At 42.4% G+C, this 17,547-nt stretch overlaps 2 protein-coding genes across 2 annotated transcripts; one reads left to right on the top strand and one right to left on the bottom strand.

The window, feature by feature from the left end:
- The first annotated feature begins 471 nt into the window (after positions 1-471).
- On the top strand, positions 472-6,019 carry atf5a (activating transcription factor 5a). Its single transcript, XM_084178360.1, has 4 exons — positions 472-635; positions 2,023-2,277; positions 2,595-3,858; positions 4,149-6,019. Exons 2-4 carry the CDS (start codon positions 2,133-2,135, stop codon positions 4,336-4,338), a joined length of 1,599 nt encoding a protein of 532 aa, XP_084034486.1. The 5' UTR covers positions 472-635; positions 2,023-2,132; the 3' UTR covers positions 4,339-6,019.
- A 1,301-nt stretch (positions 6,020-7,320) lies between these two features.
- stk36 (serine/threonine kinase 36 (fused homolog, Drosophila)) lies at positions 7,321-17,547 on the bottom strand. The gene is made up of 20 exons (XM_084177598.1): positions 17,195-17,547; positions 16,911-17,051; positions 16,696-16,773; positions 16,430-16,560; positions 15,782-16,031; positions 15,450-15,543; positions 15,138-15,298; positions 12,885-13,051; positions 12,529-12,664; positions 12,276-12,392; positions 11,918-12,094; positions 11,616-11,707; positions 11,402-11,465; positions 11,203-11,313; positions 10,721-10,795; positions 10,519-10,636; positions 10,157-10,283; positions 9,811-9,994; positions 8,445-9,485; positions 7,321-7,991 (listed from the first exon to the last, which is right to left on the bottom strand). Exons 1-20 carry the CDS (start codon positions 17,276-17,278, stop codon positions 7,893-7,895), a joined length of 3,447 nt encoding a protein of 1,148 aa, XP_084033724.1. The 5' UTR covers positions 17,279-17,547; the 3' UTR covers positions 7,321-7,892.

Here is a 17,547-nt window from a genome sequence, read left to right as displayed (position 1 = left end):
CGAATCTGCGCTCTGCCTGAAGCGCTGATGCAACTGAGTTGCAATAGCAACCAAGCATCCCCTGTTTAGCAGATGGTGTCCTTCCTCGCAGCATGTAATGAAATAGTCCCCATGTAAACAATGAGGCGTATCAGTGTGTTTACGCCCTGTGGCATCAAGAATAAGTCACATTTTGGGCATCAGGCATGTTTACATTTTCTGTGCACCTGCTGTCATAGGGAACCAGCTATAGCCTGCATCCTCCTCCCACCTAAACATCAATATGCTTGTAAAGATCTCTCCACCAATAGCAAATATATTGAATAGATCTTCTTCAAGTCTCACACTGGAGCGTGCGCGGATGTCTTGAAAACAAGAGAAGGATGGAGAGAAAGAGGGCGGAGGAATCTACAGCATGGTTTGCCTGCCCGTGACGCAGCCGGTTGCTAGGTGTGAATGAACTGATGCTCTCGCTCAATAAATCGTCTCTCAGTCATCAAGTTCATCACAACAAAGAAGCAACAAGACTTCACTTCTGTCCCGGATTTTCCGAGAGAGAATGGCTTGTTGAATTTGAGAAGAACTCGGACCCCCGAAAGAAGCCGTGCTTTGCTCTTGCAACGCACCCCAAACTCACAACTTTCAGCAAGAATGGAGTAAGTGAAACTTGTTACATTATATATTTTCTGAAGCGTTCGAAACTTTGTTGCCAACCCACTCACTTGAACTGTTGTGCATATTACATTGTATCAATTTGAGATACATTTAACTCAATAATGTAATCTACGGGTGGTATTTTTAATTGAACGTTTTTAGTGCTTATAATACCTACAGCGTTGTGGTGACTGCTGAAAACTTTGTCAACAACTACAACAATAAACAACATCAACAACAGTAATCACACCACAACAATACAAATAGACAGCCCATAAATGATTATTACAATGGCAGCAAAATGATAATTATAATAGTTTATTATGTTATTGCTGTTAATATTTTTAAACACACTATTTTTGTGATACATGTACAGTATGGCCATTACTGTAAACTGTATTGGCGCAGTATATTTTAGTCTGTCTTGGCGAAAGGTGTTGTCAGATGGGAATAGGTTTCCATTAATGAAGCTGTTGTTATAGTTATACATCCTTTAGGCTAAGGTGCTTCTCTATTATTAATGATGGTCTTACATGGTGCATGTGTAGGCTGATTGTTTAGACTAGGCCAATTAGATAGTTAACCATATTGATGAAGTAACGGTGTTCCAGATGAGTCTGGGTTATTCTAGAACATAAACAGGTATGCATTATGTCATTGGCTTAAGCCCACGTGTCTTGAATGCACCAAGTGCATCAACATAACCTTTGTGGTGTGGTTGGCGTGACAGCACACCTTCTGACTCTCAGTTCCTGTGAAGTTATTCTGACTTTGAGAGATCTTTTATTTCTGACGATTAAACCGTTTTTTTTTGTTTGTACTGTTTGTCAGTGCACAGAATGTGCTAATATTGCTGTCTGTATTGTGGGTTTGGCTTGGGTTGTTATTGCACCATTATGATCTGAATCTTTAAAGATTTTGTAAGGTCAGAGAGGTACGTTCAAAAAGCCAAGAACCTTAGTTGGGAGTGGGACCTTGAGGTCATGTGTTACCTGTACTAATAACAATATGATAACATGTAAAAAAAAAAAAAGTAAAAAAATGGTAATAGTGCAAAATTAGGTTATATTTCTATTTATTGTGATGACCTGCTATTCAAAAGCACAATTTTAAAACGTAATATTGTAAGTGTTGGGCTTGCAAACCTGTTGAGGTGTTTCCCTATCTAACCACCTAGAGACTGAATGGGGTCAATCCCATATGTTTTCTTCTTGTTCCTTTGTTAAGTGGGACATCTATTCTTTTTGTATGATATGAGTGACCCATACTGTTTTAAGAAATGTCTCAGCCACTGTTTTTGTGTTGATGATCAGCGACCCAAAGTGTCAGTGTATACAGTTTTTAAGGACTCGTTTTAACACCTCCCTACTAATTCTTTACCTCCTATAGGTGTCATTATGCTCACCCAGCCCTGCTCACTGTGGCTCAACTCTCAGACCCCACCAACTCATATCGTACAATCGGACTAATCGGATTGAATCAAAAGCACAATAGACAAAATGATGGCAACGTCAGCAGCTCCTCTCTGGAAGACACTTCGCGTCTGCCCGGCAGACCCCCTCGCTCTCTCTCACCCACAGGCTAACCTCAGCCAATCGCAGGGGTGCAGGGGGGAGGTGCCAGAGGAGAGCCAGCACTTAATTGGTGAGTTGCAGAGTACGCTTTTTTATTTTTCCACATTTCAGGTGGGCACCGCACTGCAGCACATTCGTTCTCCTTCGAACAGTGAGTAATAAAGTAGCTAACGTCTCAAGTTTTTTCCTGCTGAAATTAAGCTACGATTTAAGTTGTTTTCATTCACTTCAATGTTCAGGCTTTAAAATACAAACACGTTATTTGTTTTTCCATTATCAATATATACAATTTCATTACCATTGCTATGTAGTTGTAATTAATTACAATCAATTAACGATGATGTTTCTTGCATTTATGACAATTTTGTATTTTTCTTCTCTCAATAGGTGATGGTCTCACGGACTGGATGACGGAAGAAGTGGATTTCTCCTCGTACCTCCCAAACCCTCACCCCTCTCCCTCCCCCAATTCCTCCCTTCCTCCCTCACCCCTCCAGCATGACATCCAGGTGCCCTCTGACTTGGAGGTCATGACTTCTCTGCTGCAAGAGGAACTCGCTCAACTGGAGGACTACTTCCTGTCCGAACCGCTGCCGGAGAAAGGACCGAAACTGGGAAAATGCGACAAGGGTCCACCGCCAGTGGGTCCCCACCAGTCATACTACCAGTTGCCCTTTCATGCGTCATCATACTCCACCTCCAACCAATCGGAACACAGCCCTCTACTTGTTACCCTGGCAACTGGGGAACTAGACCTGCTGAGCTTTTGCGGAGGCGGGCCCATTGGGCGATCAAAATTGCCTAGACACGCCCCTTACAGTTGTAGCAGTCGCCCCAATGTGTGTAGTCGCAAAAGAGTTTCAGACGGGGTGAGGGTGGGCGAGGTCTACGAGAATAGCATATGGAGTTCCAAAGGAAGTAACCCATCGGTGACTCTAAGTGGCAGTTACAGCTGTGTAGAGGACGAGCGGGTAGTCGGGAAAGGTTACTGTCTAGGCAGTGCAGTTGAGATTCGAAGATGCGCCATTTTACCCAAGGAAGAGAAAAATTGTCAGTTCGCAGAAGAGGTCATAGGTGTTGGAGGCAGCAAAGTTGTTGGTGTTGGCGGTGGGTATGGTGGCTTTGGCGGGCCGTTGGATATCCCACACAAGAAAGAGGAGCTGTTGATGTATGGCATGAGGGAGGTGAATGTCAGTTGTGGTGGTGGAGGATGTGCTAGTAGCAGTGAGATAGAATTGTTGAGTAGTAATGTCAAAGTTGGCGTAGTCAGTGAGTTGTCTTCCAAGATGTCCACTATTCCTTGGAAGACGGAGACCAGTGAGGGTTGTTATCTTCAGGCAGCATCCCAATCAGAGGCCTCCTACCACCACAGCTTCCTAGGGACGGTCAGCGAGCAGGTCAAGGCAGAGGGTTTAGAGATGGGCCGTCAACATCATGACTTCCACTGTGGTGGGTTCTTAGAGGACCAGCAGAGCCCTGAGTGTCTGGCAATGGATAGGGAGGCTCTTGACAGGCAGGTGCTGTTGGGGTTGAAGGAGGACCCCTGTCCCCTCGTGAAGCCTGAGCTGAAAGAAACAATGCCAGGGGAGGTCCACCATCCGCCAGAGCGCAAGCAGAAGAAGAGAGACCAAAACAAGACTGCCGCTCATAGGTATGATGATTCAACCAAGCGCTTAAGGTGGTATTCAAACTTGAGATCTGCGCACTTGAATTTCTACGCAAGTCTCCCATTGACATCAATAAATGATGTTCGTGAAAGTCTGAGTTGTGTGCGCTTATCTCAACTCTGAATTGGCCGGTTTGTGGTTATCCAAAGTTTGTTCTATGACTGATTTGTTGAAACCATAACTAAATAGAACATTGCCACTGGCATTTGACTTTTATTCGGATTTCACTCTGATGAATCCTATCTTCTTCCCCTGCTTGACCCCACACCACCAGGTATCGCCAACGTAAAAGGGCGGAGCTGGACTGCCTTGAGGAGCAGCTACACGGTCTGGAGGGGCATAACCGGGAACTTCGGGACAAAGCAGAATCAGTGGAGAGGGAGATCCAGTATGTTAAAGACCTACTGATCGAAGTGTACAAGGCCCGCAGTCAGCGGCTCAAGCAACCGGACACCGACGCCTGATGATGAAGACAAGATGACGAAGAATTTCTGCAAGTAGATGTGAAGGAAAAATGACAGGGAAATGTTAAAGTTTTTCAATGTTTTGAAATGTAATATTACATTTTTGGGGCGGGGGAGGGTCAGGGTGGGGGGTGACAAACAGGTTCAATTGCATGTTTTGATTATGTGATTTTTTTTTTTTTTTACGAGTCAAACAACTACTTTATACTTCCACTGTTTCGGCAATCGGCACTAACCAAGCAAGCCTGCACTGTGATGCTCTGTCTCAGCTGACAATCAATTTCTGAATGGGTTTCCTGTTGAATGGAGATGGGTTTGATTTCCACCAGTGGTGTGTTTTATATACTGGTTAGATTAATGTGATTCAATTAAGGCCTTACACTGGTCTTGATGTCAATAACTTAGCTACTGGTTCAATATACTCATTAGCTTTTAATCAAAAGACAATCTTTGTTTATTTGTGGGAGCTTTGCACTATTTGTATATTTTCCCAAATTATTATTCCAATAATTGAGAGCCAAGTAATATAAATATGAATGCAAAAACAGCCTTTAGGGAAGACTTAAGATTTTGTTGAAAGTGTTGTCCCCTTAGTTGCAAATTGCAATATGATACAATCAGTTTTATAGCTCAGGTTATGCAATTCATGCCCAAAGTTCTAGAAGTATGTAAGTTGGTAATTCTTGACTGGAGATTTTTTTGCATGGCAAAGACTTTCATGGCTACTAAAATTAGCGAGTTCTGTCTGTCTATATGATGCTATATAGCTACTGTGCACTGATTCCATAGCAGCCTCACATTCTATGCTCTCTCTCAGCAAATGCACTTGTCTCTAGCTCTTTCCTAGTCGTTTCTCTTCACTGGATTAGATGGTATAGGATTTCAGAAATCAACGTGGGACCCTCCGTCTCTTTACTTGCTGTAAAAGCGCGAAAAAAAAAAAATCAGGGTTTGTGATTTTATATGGCGGGTATGCTTTTGTCTGATTTATAAATACTTTTTCAATTGTGTCTTGAAGGAGAGATGGTAGGTAGGTAGTCAGCCTTTGCTTTTTTTCTAAAAATAACAAAAAAACTATTTTTCACTAGAAAGTTTGTGATAGCTTTTCATGTTCTTTCCCGCTTTTGTCTATGAGGATGCAGTGTCAATTAATTTAGTATAAACTTGTATTTTATAATTAGGTACAATTCTAAATGTTTCTAAAAATGGTCAATCTGCTTTACGCAAATGTTACAATATATCATCTTTAAATTTGAAAATTAAATTAAATAGGAATTAATCCAATTGAATTGCTGTTGCTTTTTTAATGAATTGAAGTTGAAATGCAATAACTCTGAAATGTCTTAACATAATGTAATTATTTGTTATCAATCTTTTGGATGAATGAGTAGGACACTGCATCTTTTTCAAATATGGTCTGTTATCTTGGCGATATACAATCATGTTTCTGAAATACAGCTTTTAATGCAATGTGTATTAATGTCATTTTGTGATATTGAGATTCTATTACTTTCAAAATTAAGCCTCACGCCATTCAGCAACACGATTACGACCAATAAGTTACACCAGATAAAATAACCAACCATTTAGTAATTTTGAAATAATTCCAATGTTTCCTCTCAATATATTTCCTTTGTGTTACATGTCATTCGTTTTATTCAAATAAAGTGATTTGTGTCTACACAGTAGCCTAACAGTTTATTCTTGTTTTGAGCTCATCTCCGTTATGCATGGGTAATTTCTGGCGAAAAGCCAGGGGAGATTTAGCCCACATAAACGAAATAACGGATAGATTAGGATACTTCTTGGAACTGCTTCGAAATGAGGCATTAAAAGTATTTTTTTTTAATGCATAGCCTATGTTGTTGTCTTTTACAAAGCGTGGACTGTTGTACAGAATCTGGCTTGATTTCAAATCTATCTTAACGTTTTATTGCTTTATCAAGCTGCTCCTCGGCAGGAAAGGCCAAAAACACCCGTCTATATTTTTGTTATGGAGGGCAAGCAATTTTTAGACGCGACAGGATTTGCTTTGACATACATACCTGTAGCATATACATTTATACATTTTTCAAACAAGTGCAATCATTGACCAAGTATTCACTCTCGGGCATGTCATTTTCTGTAGAAACAAGACTAGTTCTAAGTGGTGTAGACCTACATATCGAAAACATTATATGCCAAAAATCCCAACATGTCATTTTACATGTAAAATTGTGTTATTACATACATATTAAACTGTCAGTTCAACGTTTCTTTTTATATGGGATGAGCATGAAATCAGGCACTAGCCTACTCCACAACAAAAATACAATTATCATTGAAGGTGTGTTTCGACTCTTTATCAGTTACATTATATCACACAGCCTAGGACCAAATGTTATCAAGCATATAAATGTTCAACAATTTTGATGTTCTGCATCCCAATATTTTATCTCCTCAAATGGATGTTTTAAGGGGATGCATCACACTCAAATATATTGTTTTATGTACACCGGGGGAAAAACATTTACTTGGACAAATACTAATTTGAGACATTTTCACAAGAGACCTTATGCCCATCTAAAATGTAATTGGATCATACGAAACATTTTTGTGCCACAAGGAAATCCGCAACATGATCTCTCTTCCTGCTAATTGCTGCAAACTGCACTTTGTCAAGAGAGTTGGACAACCAACATGTGTAATGCCAATGTTGTAAATCCCTTTACATGGATACATGAATGATATTCCGTCTCATAAAATGGGCTAATTTAAAATTTGACATCTTATTAATGCAATAAAAATAAACAGATTTTTTAGAATATTATTTTGAAAACTCGCTCACTTGGCTACCTGTATTTTTTTTGTTAAAAAAATTAGTTATTTTACTTTGTTAAATTATGAGTCGAATGAATGAATTTATAGTTTGTGTATATGTCATTTTTAAGATTGGCTCAAGAGCAGGTTAGAAAAAAACTATCACAAATGTAGTACTCATCATTAGAATGGCACAGGAGGGTTTATTAATACCAGTGCATAACAATTCAAAAGTCTTCCTCAAGAATTACTTGAAAACCATATTTTTACATTGTTAAACAAAATCTATCAATTTCTGATAGGCCTACACTACATGTTTTAATCAAATTCAAAGCATTACAAATTACATTAGAAACACTCAAAAAACTTGACTTGCATCGTACAACTCCAGACCTCATTGTACCAGTTAACGCTATACAGGCACTTAGAACATATTGGCCAAACTAAACAAATAAATTATGCTCCTTTCAATTCAAGAGAGTAAAACATGTTAACAAGTTATCCCAACTGACAAATGACAATCCCTCAATGTAATGAAGTTTGCTTTTATCTTTTAAAACAAAGACATCAAATATTGATGGCAATCATTTTATAAACCAGCGCGCTGCACAGATGGGTTATGGATAGAGGATACAGCATCCGGCATCCAGCTTATACATTGAATCCCAGTATTAAGGCAAAAGCAGACGGGCTGATCCACAAGACTGATTTTACCAAATAGACACACACTATTCTCTCACCCACTGCACTGGCCTTCATAGCAGCTTGATGATCTGACAGTAGTCACACTGTGGAGGTGCTACATGCTGTGAAGCCTGACGAAGTTTCTCACGTGCATCAAGGGACAGCAGAGCCTTAAGGCACAGATGAGAGAGGTTGGAATATGGTCTGAGTAGAGAGACAGAGTGTGTATGTTTGTGTATGTGTTAGAGAGAGCGAGAATGTGTGTGTGTGTGTGTGTGTGATAGAGAGTGTGAGTGTGTGAGGGAGAGAGTGTGAGTGTGTGTGTGTGTAAGCATGAGAGTGGGAGAGAGTGAATGTGTGTGTGTGAGCAGACATGCAGTGTTGCATCCAGAGTTAAATGACCCAAGGCAATGGTGAGTTAAGAAAGTTTTGGTGTTCAATCATGACATGAGATATGGCAACATACAAGAAACTCAATAAATTATATAATAGAAAGACTGATAAATAAATAATGTTTGTGTAAGCAAGGGGTTCTGAGGGGATAACAGTCGACATTTGACCCACTCCGACTAAACTTATATTTATTTCAATGTCTACCCCTTGGTAATATCACCCTCTATTACCTGTCGTAGTGCGTCCTGTTGGCTGTATAAGCCCAGGGTAGTGACGGCCGCTCGTTGGACTGCATGCTGGGAGTCGGTACAGGCGGCCTGTAGGAGGAGGAGGGGCACGTCTCCCTCCAGCAGTGAAGCCACACCCCCTTCCACGGCGGCCATGTTGCCAAGGGCAGCGCAGCAGTGGCGGCGTGTCAGCGCATCAGGGTCCGTTATGAGGGAGAGTAGCTTGGTTGTTGCCCCATTGGCTTCCTTCACCCATCCACTGCCATCCTCCTGGTCTGCTACTTGCTGTTTGAGTGTTGTGGATGAGTCTCCTCTAGCTCCTACCAGGGACTGGGAGGACACAGTCTTGTCTGGCTTGCCCTTCTTCCTGTCCCGGGCTGTAATACGGGCAATACTGGCCTCTCTCCCACTGGCTCTCCGTGTTCTAAACCCTGCCTTTCCGATGAGCCCCAGCCAATTACCCACGGCCCTGCAGGCCATCCTCCGTACGGACGCAGAGGGGTCGTGGAGACAGCCAATTATGTCTCTGAGGATGGCGGGTTGCAGCCGGGTCCGTTGTGGGTCACTTGTGGAGGGAGGATTAGGAGGTGTAAACGGGTCCAGGTTACCTAGCAGGCTACAGGCAGCAGATCTGACCCTGTCGTCTGGGTGAGCCAGGGCCTGGTGCAGGGGAGCAGTCTCCAGGTGGAGATGAGGGGTGGAAGGTCGGGACCTGGGAGAGCAGCGGGCAGCCTGGGACAGCAGGGTGAGGAGCTCCACGGCCGACCCCCACAGGGCTTCACTATCAGGCTTTAGCAGGGCAGAGAGAAGGGAGCTGGCAGTCCTAGACACAGACACTGGGTGCCCAGCCTGGTCCCTGACCCTGGAGGCTGGGGCCTGGTCTCTTCTATCCTCCTTGGGGTCACTGCTGGGTGGAGAGAAGAAGCCTTGGGCCCTGGTAGCTGCTGTGAAGCAGGGGACAGAGCGGCTGGGGTCACACAGCAGCAGGCGACACAGCAGAGAGAGAGGCAGTTCCAGTAGAGACGGAGGAACGGACTGGACAACCTGGTACAGAACAGAAAAAAAAAAAAACACACACAATCCAGTTCAACCGTCAAAGACACCAGACATTGACATTGAACAACACAATGTTCTCCCAATGGTGCCAAGACAGCAGTGTGGAGGAATAGCAGTTGTGGGATGAACCTGATGTGTGACTTGAGAAAGAGTTATCTTAAATTGCATCATAAAAACGGTAAGGTCACTCGGTATGTCAGACAGACATGTCAACAGAGAGGGAGATCAATTAAGAGTGGGGTCTTTGCGCATTGTCAATATATACTCATACATCCAAAGGCTTAACAATGTTCTTGTAAGGGGAGAGCCTGACCTGCAGCAGGCCAGAGACAATGCCAGCGCTGTGGTACAGCTGGAGTAGTCTGTCCATCGTCTCTGACGACAGGTCCAGGGCAAAGGGGAAACACAGCAGGTGGCAGCTCAACACTGATAGGCTGTTCACACTGGAGTCACCAACCCAAAGCTGGCCGCGAGTCTCCTCAGACGGCCTGGAAACACTGGAAGAGACGAGGCACTCTCCACATATCACCACCGTGACAGTATGGCAGTGATTGACTGTTGGTATGCTACAAGTATTCATGGGATAATCACTAGTGGATAAGAAGATGTGTTATGCGAGAAGACAGCTAGAGGGAGAGAGAGATGGAGAGGTCACTAACCAATCAGTGGTGAGCAGGTGGCCCAGGGTGAGTATACAGTTTGTGTCGCTGTCTGAGAACAGGGGAACACAGCTGTACGGGTCCCTGGTAAGGACAAAAAGGGCGAGGGACAGGAACACATACAGTCCTGATGGGAGAGGAGATGGAAACCGTTTATGTTAGAATGGTGAGAGAAAGCATGTAACATCGCGCTCAACCTAAAACTTGTCCAAAACAGAATTCCAGACAATATTTTTGTTGTTGTTTAATGTCTTTTTTTAAGCAGGCAGGGAAACAGATTACACAGACGTTTCCATTTTAGCCTTCTTCATTGTGTTAAATGTTGGTGAGAGACCAACATTATCAGGTGGTCTAGTTTATACCGTTTGAGGAGCAGAACTCTGTTTTGGCTGATGTCTTCTCCAGTGAAGTACCAACTTTCGCCCATAGGAGGCGCAGAATGCTTGGATCCAAAGAAGCAGAGTGTGGAGGGTTTTCATTCTGTCCAGAGAATAAAGGGGATATATTTTTTTATGGATCGAAATATTCTGGTCATTGACAAATCTGTATGCAGGCACAACTAACCTCAGTTAGGGTGTGGAGAACCAATGACAAGAAGCCATCACAGAACCCCCAGCCTGGTGGTAACGGGACGCGTGGCTGGGAGAGGGAACATTTCAGGGAACAGTCTAGTCAGACACAACAAATCCTATTTTTTTTTTACATTGCAAAACTATTTAAAGAAATAAATAAAGCTGTCATACAAATAATTTGTATAAAATCCATATGTAAAATATTTACACATAACACCATTCATTTAATTTTTTTACATTTTAGTCATTTAGCAGACGCTCTTATCCAGAGCGACTTAAAGGAGCAATTAGGGTTAAGTGCCTTGCTTAAGGGCACATCGACAGATTTTTCACCTAGTCGGCTCGGGGATTAGAACCAGCGACCTTTCGGTTACTGGCACAACGCTCTTACCCACTGAGCTACCTGCCGCCCATTCATTCATACACTCATATTAGTACATTAGTTACGCAATTTAATAGACACACATAGCCTACCTCATCAGAGTCTGAGAGAAGCTTGTTGAGCTGGGCAGTGATCCTGTCCATGCTAACATCCACAGAGACTCCACACTGGCTGAATATGGCCAAAACGGCTGCTGCCAGAGGCTAGATGTGAGATGGAGAAAAGGAGTCTGTTCAGAGCCAATTCAACATGACTAGCCTACTGCATTTCTTTGAGTGGTTTCATACTTACTGCCAAAGGGTTAGGGTCAGGCCGAAGCAGAATCTTGAAAAAAGGCATGGCGTAATCTTCCAGTCTACAGTGAGAAGAGGTTTTATGTGTCATATGACATTGAAATATTGTTAAGCATTATGTAATTTTAAAACTATGACCTCTTAACTATGTAAATGTACTAAATACACCCATTTTAAACCACTAAGAGGGGAGAAGAAATGAAGAAACAAACTTGTTCTCTGCTTGTTGCCAGTCACAGTTCTTCTCCCAATAGTTCAAGAGTAGAACAATCACTTCCCCCAGTACTGTCACACTCCACGGTTGCTGATGAAGATTATTAACATGAAGAGAGAGACAGAAAAAGAGAGTTAGCAGTTGAGGGGATATCCACCGAAATGAACATTGCTATTTCCTTACGGGCACATATTTACTTGAATAAAACAGTCATCAAATAGTTTTCTCCCAATCTCATTGCATTATTGAAGACCAAGTCCAGATCTATGAAAATATTGTCCATAATGTCACCAAATTAACCTTAACGACGACTGGATTCTCCACAATATCCCGGACCAGGTTGAACAGGAAATTAGGTAGTCCAACTTCCTGTCTGAGTCGATGGGAGTCCTCTGAGTCAGAGGTCAAGATCAGGTTGGACAGGACCTTCAGCGGCTGACGGATTTGACACGCCCCCTCCAGGATACCATCCAATAGCTGACCAAGAAGACAGGAACACAGGGTTATGTCAAATAATACATTTGAATAAACGTTATTGATCCTCAGAGGGGAAATTGGATTTGTCACCAGAATAGAAGACATACAGGGACATGTATTTACGGTGGCATTGAATTCAATTAAATTGATTCTACTGTAGTTGCCTGTGAGTAGTAGTTACCAGAGTTTTGGATGTCAGCAACTTCTCTTTCAATCGAGGTATGATTTGAATGGTTTGGCCGCTGGAAACAGAGGTCTGCTGGATCAACCTCTCCCACTCCTCATCACTGTCAACATCCTAACAAAAAGTGGTAAAGACCCAACAATGAATTACAAACCATGATAAGCTGAAGCAAAACTCATAAAACCCCAAAACCCTATCCTAGACTTTTGTCTCTCAAAGAGCACTTCTCTCCAGCAGCAGTGACACTAACCTGGCTGTGGAGCCTCACAGCACTCAGGCTGGTCCTGGCCTGGCCCCTTTCCTCAGTCTCAGGTCGCCTCAGGGCCTGTCGGGGCCCAATCTCCACAGAGGGGAACTCCTGCTCGTAGTCCCGGCTGATCTGACCCCTGCTGGGAACACGGGGAAAGCCCTTAACATTTACATAAAGACTTTTACAAATTAGTAACGTTTCAGCTTCACAGCCTTTGTCAAAGCTTTGAACATTTACGATGCACGTGGAGAAGCAACCCTCAGATGTGCGAGTGCCTTCCATTGATCATTTTCATAGAACACACCTGTCTGTCGGGAGTAGACTGCTTGGAGTTTTAAAGTCTCACCACACTGTACCTGTTAGTGGATCTCTCACTGGCAGACTGTTTCGGGGTAAGACTCAGATTGGCGGTTAATTGTGACAGATCTTGATCCAAACCATCTGAGGGAGCCACCAGGCTGTCTTTGGACAGGGGCTTCCTTGAAGGTGCCTGACTAGATGATTCAGTCTTTCCGTTTCCCACCTGAGCATAGAGTGTAGATGAGTGTGAAAGTCATAGTGAATAGAACATCTTGTCCTTCCTTCCCATTTCTATGTACTGTACGCTCATGACTAAGACACACACAATTATGATACACATGATACTTTACTTTTACAACATTTCTGGCCTGATACTGTGTGTTGATTCAACAGCTTTGTCTGTCACTTTGTGCCCACCGTGCTTGACATTAACCTTCGGACAAGTAGGACAGATTTTTTACTTGTTCGAAAGCTCAAGTCACCCCCCATAAAAAAGGTCTGTAACACAATTTTTACAGCATTGTATGATGCAAGGAACCACTTTACAAAATAAAATGCATTATTATCATTATTATTATTACCATCGAAAACTTGGCAAAAATGTAGGCTTCACTCTGCCTATCAAAATACAACACTGCCCCTTTAAGGCTCCCCTGGTGGATGGTTGGCCACCCTAAAGGCGTCCACATGCTTCCCAGTTCGGTAGAGTTTGTGTATATATAATGACGACATTTTGTGAAATTGTTATTCGTTTTGGACTTCGGTGAGGGTTTTCTCGGCTTATCGGGCACACAAAAACAATCTGGAGGCAAGCCGAAGTCTACGCCCCTTCGTCGGTGATTGGTCAACAGTAGGAACTCTTCAATAAAGTCTTTGTTGTCGTTCAACGAGAGACAACTCGTTTTCATGCATAATTTTTCATTGAAAAATACTGCACCAAAAATCTTAGTTACATGTAAAATTCTGCAACTAAGACCTCTTTGCAAAAACGTCACAATGAATGACAGATTTGAGTTATCTTTAATTAATTATGACTATTTTGAAGAAGTGTTTCCTGGCTACGCCATCTCAAAATGGACAAACAGTACTATTGCCACTTTTTTCTCGTTTTTCAAGCAAATGTCTTTTAAGGGAGTATGCAAGCACACTCGTTCGGTTAGGCTAGGCGCCAGCCGAACTGAAGCATGCTGACGCCTTAAGTAGCCTATAAAATATTGCAACACTACAATTACAACTAAATACTTTTTATGTCTTTATAAAATAATTCCCTCATTCAATTAATCAGGGATCAAATGGCTAAAGTAGGCTACTTCAAAGCAAGGTATCATCATAAGGATAAAACATTCTGAAACTCCCAAAGCCACCAACCGTTAATAAATTAAAGCAATAGCCGCGTGTGGAATAGATGATAATTTCAGCACTGTTTTGATTGGGACAGCGCCATCATTTGAGACAAGCGTGGGGACTGGGGACTCGTCTTGACAGATCAATCAATGTCAGACTTTAGTTTTCACTGAATCTCCGTTTGGATATTTGGTTACAATTAGGTCAGGAAAATGTTAGCTTAATTGAGGTGAGTGCTTATGATCATCTTTAGTCTAGTTTGCTCATCTCAACAAGTGGATTATTTTTCTCTTCACTTGCGTAGTAGCCTTCTCCCGACCAAAAACCCATGACATGTCTGATAGACTAATCAATCAATGTGATTTTGTTTAACCGAATCTCTGTCTGTGTATTTGGTTCATTGATCTCTAGCTGGGCAAATAAGTGGAGGTGATAGCTCATCTATTCGTTGTCTCATCTATCACTGATAAGAAACATTTGCTAATGTAACCTTAAATCAAGTGTAGGCAATTTGCAATTGACTCACGCATATGCAACTCCGAAAGCCTGCAGAGTGTGTGCAATATGAACCCGAGACACATGCTTTTAAAAATCTAGATTGCTAAATATTTTCTGTGCCTATCATGACATAGTCCCAATTTAACACCATAACTCATAGAAGGGCTTACGACCAACTGGTGCAACCGGCCCCTGTGATTGAAAAAGACTGCTTGTTCCTTTCAATGCAAAACAATTCTACTCCGATGCGCTCTGCTGAAATTGGGAGAACAGTGCGCATCCGGATGACACTCTGATCCAATTTCTGATCGGAGTAATTGTTTGATATTGTGGTTTTTGTGTGATTTTTTTTACTTGTCCATTTGGTCAACTTCAATCTTTAGTCTGCTTGCCCTGCAATTTTTTTTCCCACTTGTCCCAGGCAAGCGGACAAGCGTTAATGTCGAGCTCTGGCCCAGTCTGCCCACCTGTCTGCTCCTCTTGTCCCTCTGTTCCCTGGCCTTGCGCAGTAACCTCCCCTCTCCACCATGTGGCGCTGCTTTCTGCGCTGCCTGCTGGAGTTTACGAGCCTGCAGGTCTAGGCTGGGGGCCACTGTCAGCGGGCTGGATGCAACGGGGTCTGACAGAACTGCAGAGAAAAACAACAACAACAACACAAGGAACAACACAAAGATATCAGAGGTCTGTTATAGACGAGGTCTCTATGTCTATTATAGCAGTCTGTTCTTTAAAGAGGTCTATTATAAAAAATAGAATGTAGAATTAAAAAAGGGTCTTACCTAGAACTCCATCAGCAACAAAGGGGTGTTTTAGGAGGTGTGGCCACGACAACCTCTTCTGTGGGTCTTTGGTCAACAAACCCTTCAGGAAAGTCTAGCATGGAAAGATTATAAACAAGCCATGTGGTGATGGGACTCTAAATATGTTAATGCTATCTTAATTAATATACATAAGCTTAAAATCACTAGTTTCAATTCCAAATTGAATCACACAAACTAAATGTTTCACTATTAGTTCCCCTATTGTTTCACTGTGAAACATAGCATGATTCAGTTTGTATTTCAAGGTAAAACACTGGATTAATTCAGAGTTAACAGGGACTCTGTAGTACCGTGCAGGTCTGGCTCATGGTGTCCGGCCACTTGACAGGGTCTCTGACTATGAGCTGGACCAGCTGAAAGATGGAGTTTGTGTAGAAGGGTGGCGCCCCCGTGTGGAGCTCATAGAGGATGCAGCCCAGAGACCAGAGGTCGGCTGTGTGGTCATAGGGCTTCTCCTCTACCAGTTCTGGGGACATGTAGAGGGGCGTCCCCTTGATGGAGGTCAGGACCAGGGTGGACACACTCATGGCTCTAGCAAATCTGGAGGATAGGACACACACAGCCACAGTTAAAGGCAGACAGACTCACTATAGGGTATAATTAGGCATCATTCTCCACTTGAGTTTCCTTTACGCATCCATATAATAAAGTGTGTGCCCTCATCAGTGAGATTTCTATAACTGATTGAATCAAAATTCAAAAAGGCACTCACACATCTGAGATGTCTGTTGCAGGTGCATGGTAACAATGAGATTACTTGAAAGTAAAGAGAAACCCGAACACTGTTCTTGCCAGTCTCACTGTTTTTATTAAAGCTTACGTTTTGGCCTGTTGGCCTTCGTCAGAGCTTTTCTTAACGGATTGAATGTCACAGCTTTCAACACCACAAAGTTCTCCTTCAACACAAAGGCTGTCCTTTCAGCACCAAATACACTCACCCAAAATCACACAGCTTCACCACCCCTCCTTTGCCCAGCAGAATGTTCTGTGGTTTCATGTCACGGTGGAGAATCCGATGGGAATGCAAATAATACAAGGCAGAGACCAGCTGGCAGGCAATCTCACGGACCTACGCATAGGATGAAAAATACATGCATGAATATCTGCTGTTTGATCAATAATAGGTTTTATTTTACGGTACTTTGCCATTCTTATTGTAATACGTTGAGAAATAACCTACTACATTATGAGTCAATGGCTTTACCTGGCTCTCAGGTAAGTTCCCATCATCTTCAAGGATCTGGAACAACTCTCCCTCTGCATACTCAGTCACAACAACAACCTGCCATGAATAGACAGCATTATCATAATGTTATCAATGTAATTACAATGTATTGTATGCATGTATCTTCCATGCTAAGTAATAATGTAACGTATAAGTGATGACATATATGTAGGAGAAGACAACAGCTTACATACCTCTCTTTCAGTCTCAAAGCTGTCCAATAGCAGGACAATGTTTGGATGTTGAAGTCCCCTCATGATGTCAATTTCTCTTTTGAGATTGCGCAGCTCCTTTTCAGAACGGCCCACCTTGGGGATAAACTTTAGTGCCACGACCTACAATGGACCAAAACAAAATGGATACGCAATGAATGGTTGCACTCCAAGCTCTCGGATGGCAGTCAAAGCTCAAGTTAACGTACAGAAGAAAAGTCAGTGTGTAACGTTAATATTTTCCTAATAATATGCAATATACTCACTTGGCCACTGAACTTTTTACGTCCTTTATACACTCGTCCAAACGAGCCCTCTCCTATCATCTCCAAAACGTGATACAAGTCCATGTTGAAGAGTGTTTGAGATAACTTAGCTAGCTCACTAAACGACGTTAACGTTAGCTAGCGAAACTTTGTTCATGTCGACGTTATCCCTCGAAAACTGATAGAGCCTAGCTAATGAGGTGATACACGTTTGTCGAAGAGACTAGTTATTTGAAGGACCTTAACATATATTTAATTTGAGCTCCATGAGTATAAAATATATGAATTTGTTATTTTTCTGCAATGAAGTGCTAACTTGCTAACCAATGTGCAGAGGAAAGAAAACAAAGAGC

Source organism: Coregonus lavaretus (genome assembly GCF_964263955.1).
Source record: "Coregonus lavaretus genome assembly, chromosome: 15".
Lineage (NCBI taxonomy): Eukaryota > Metazoa > Chordata > Actinopteri > Salmoniformes > Salmonidae > Coregonus > Coregonus lavaretus.
The sequence above is the reverse complement of the archived record's forward strand: the minus strand, read 5'-3'. Positions and strand labels throughout refer to the sequence as shown.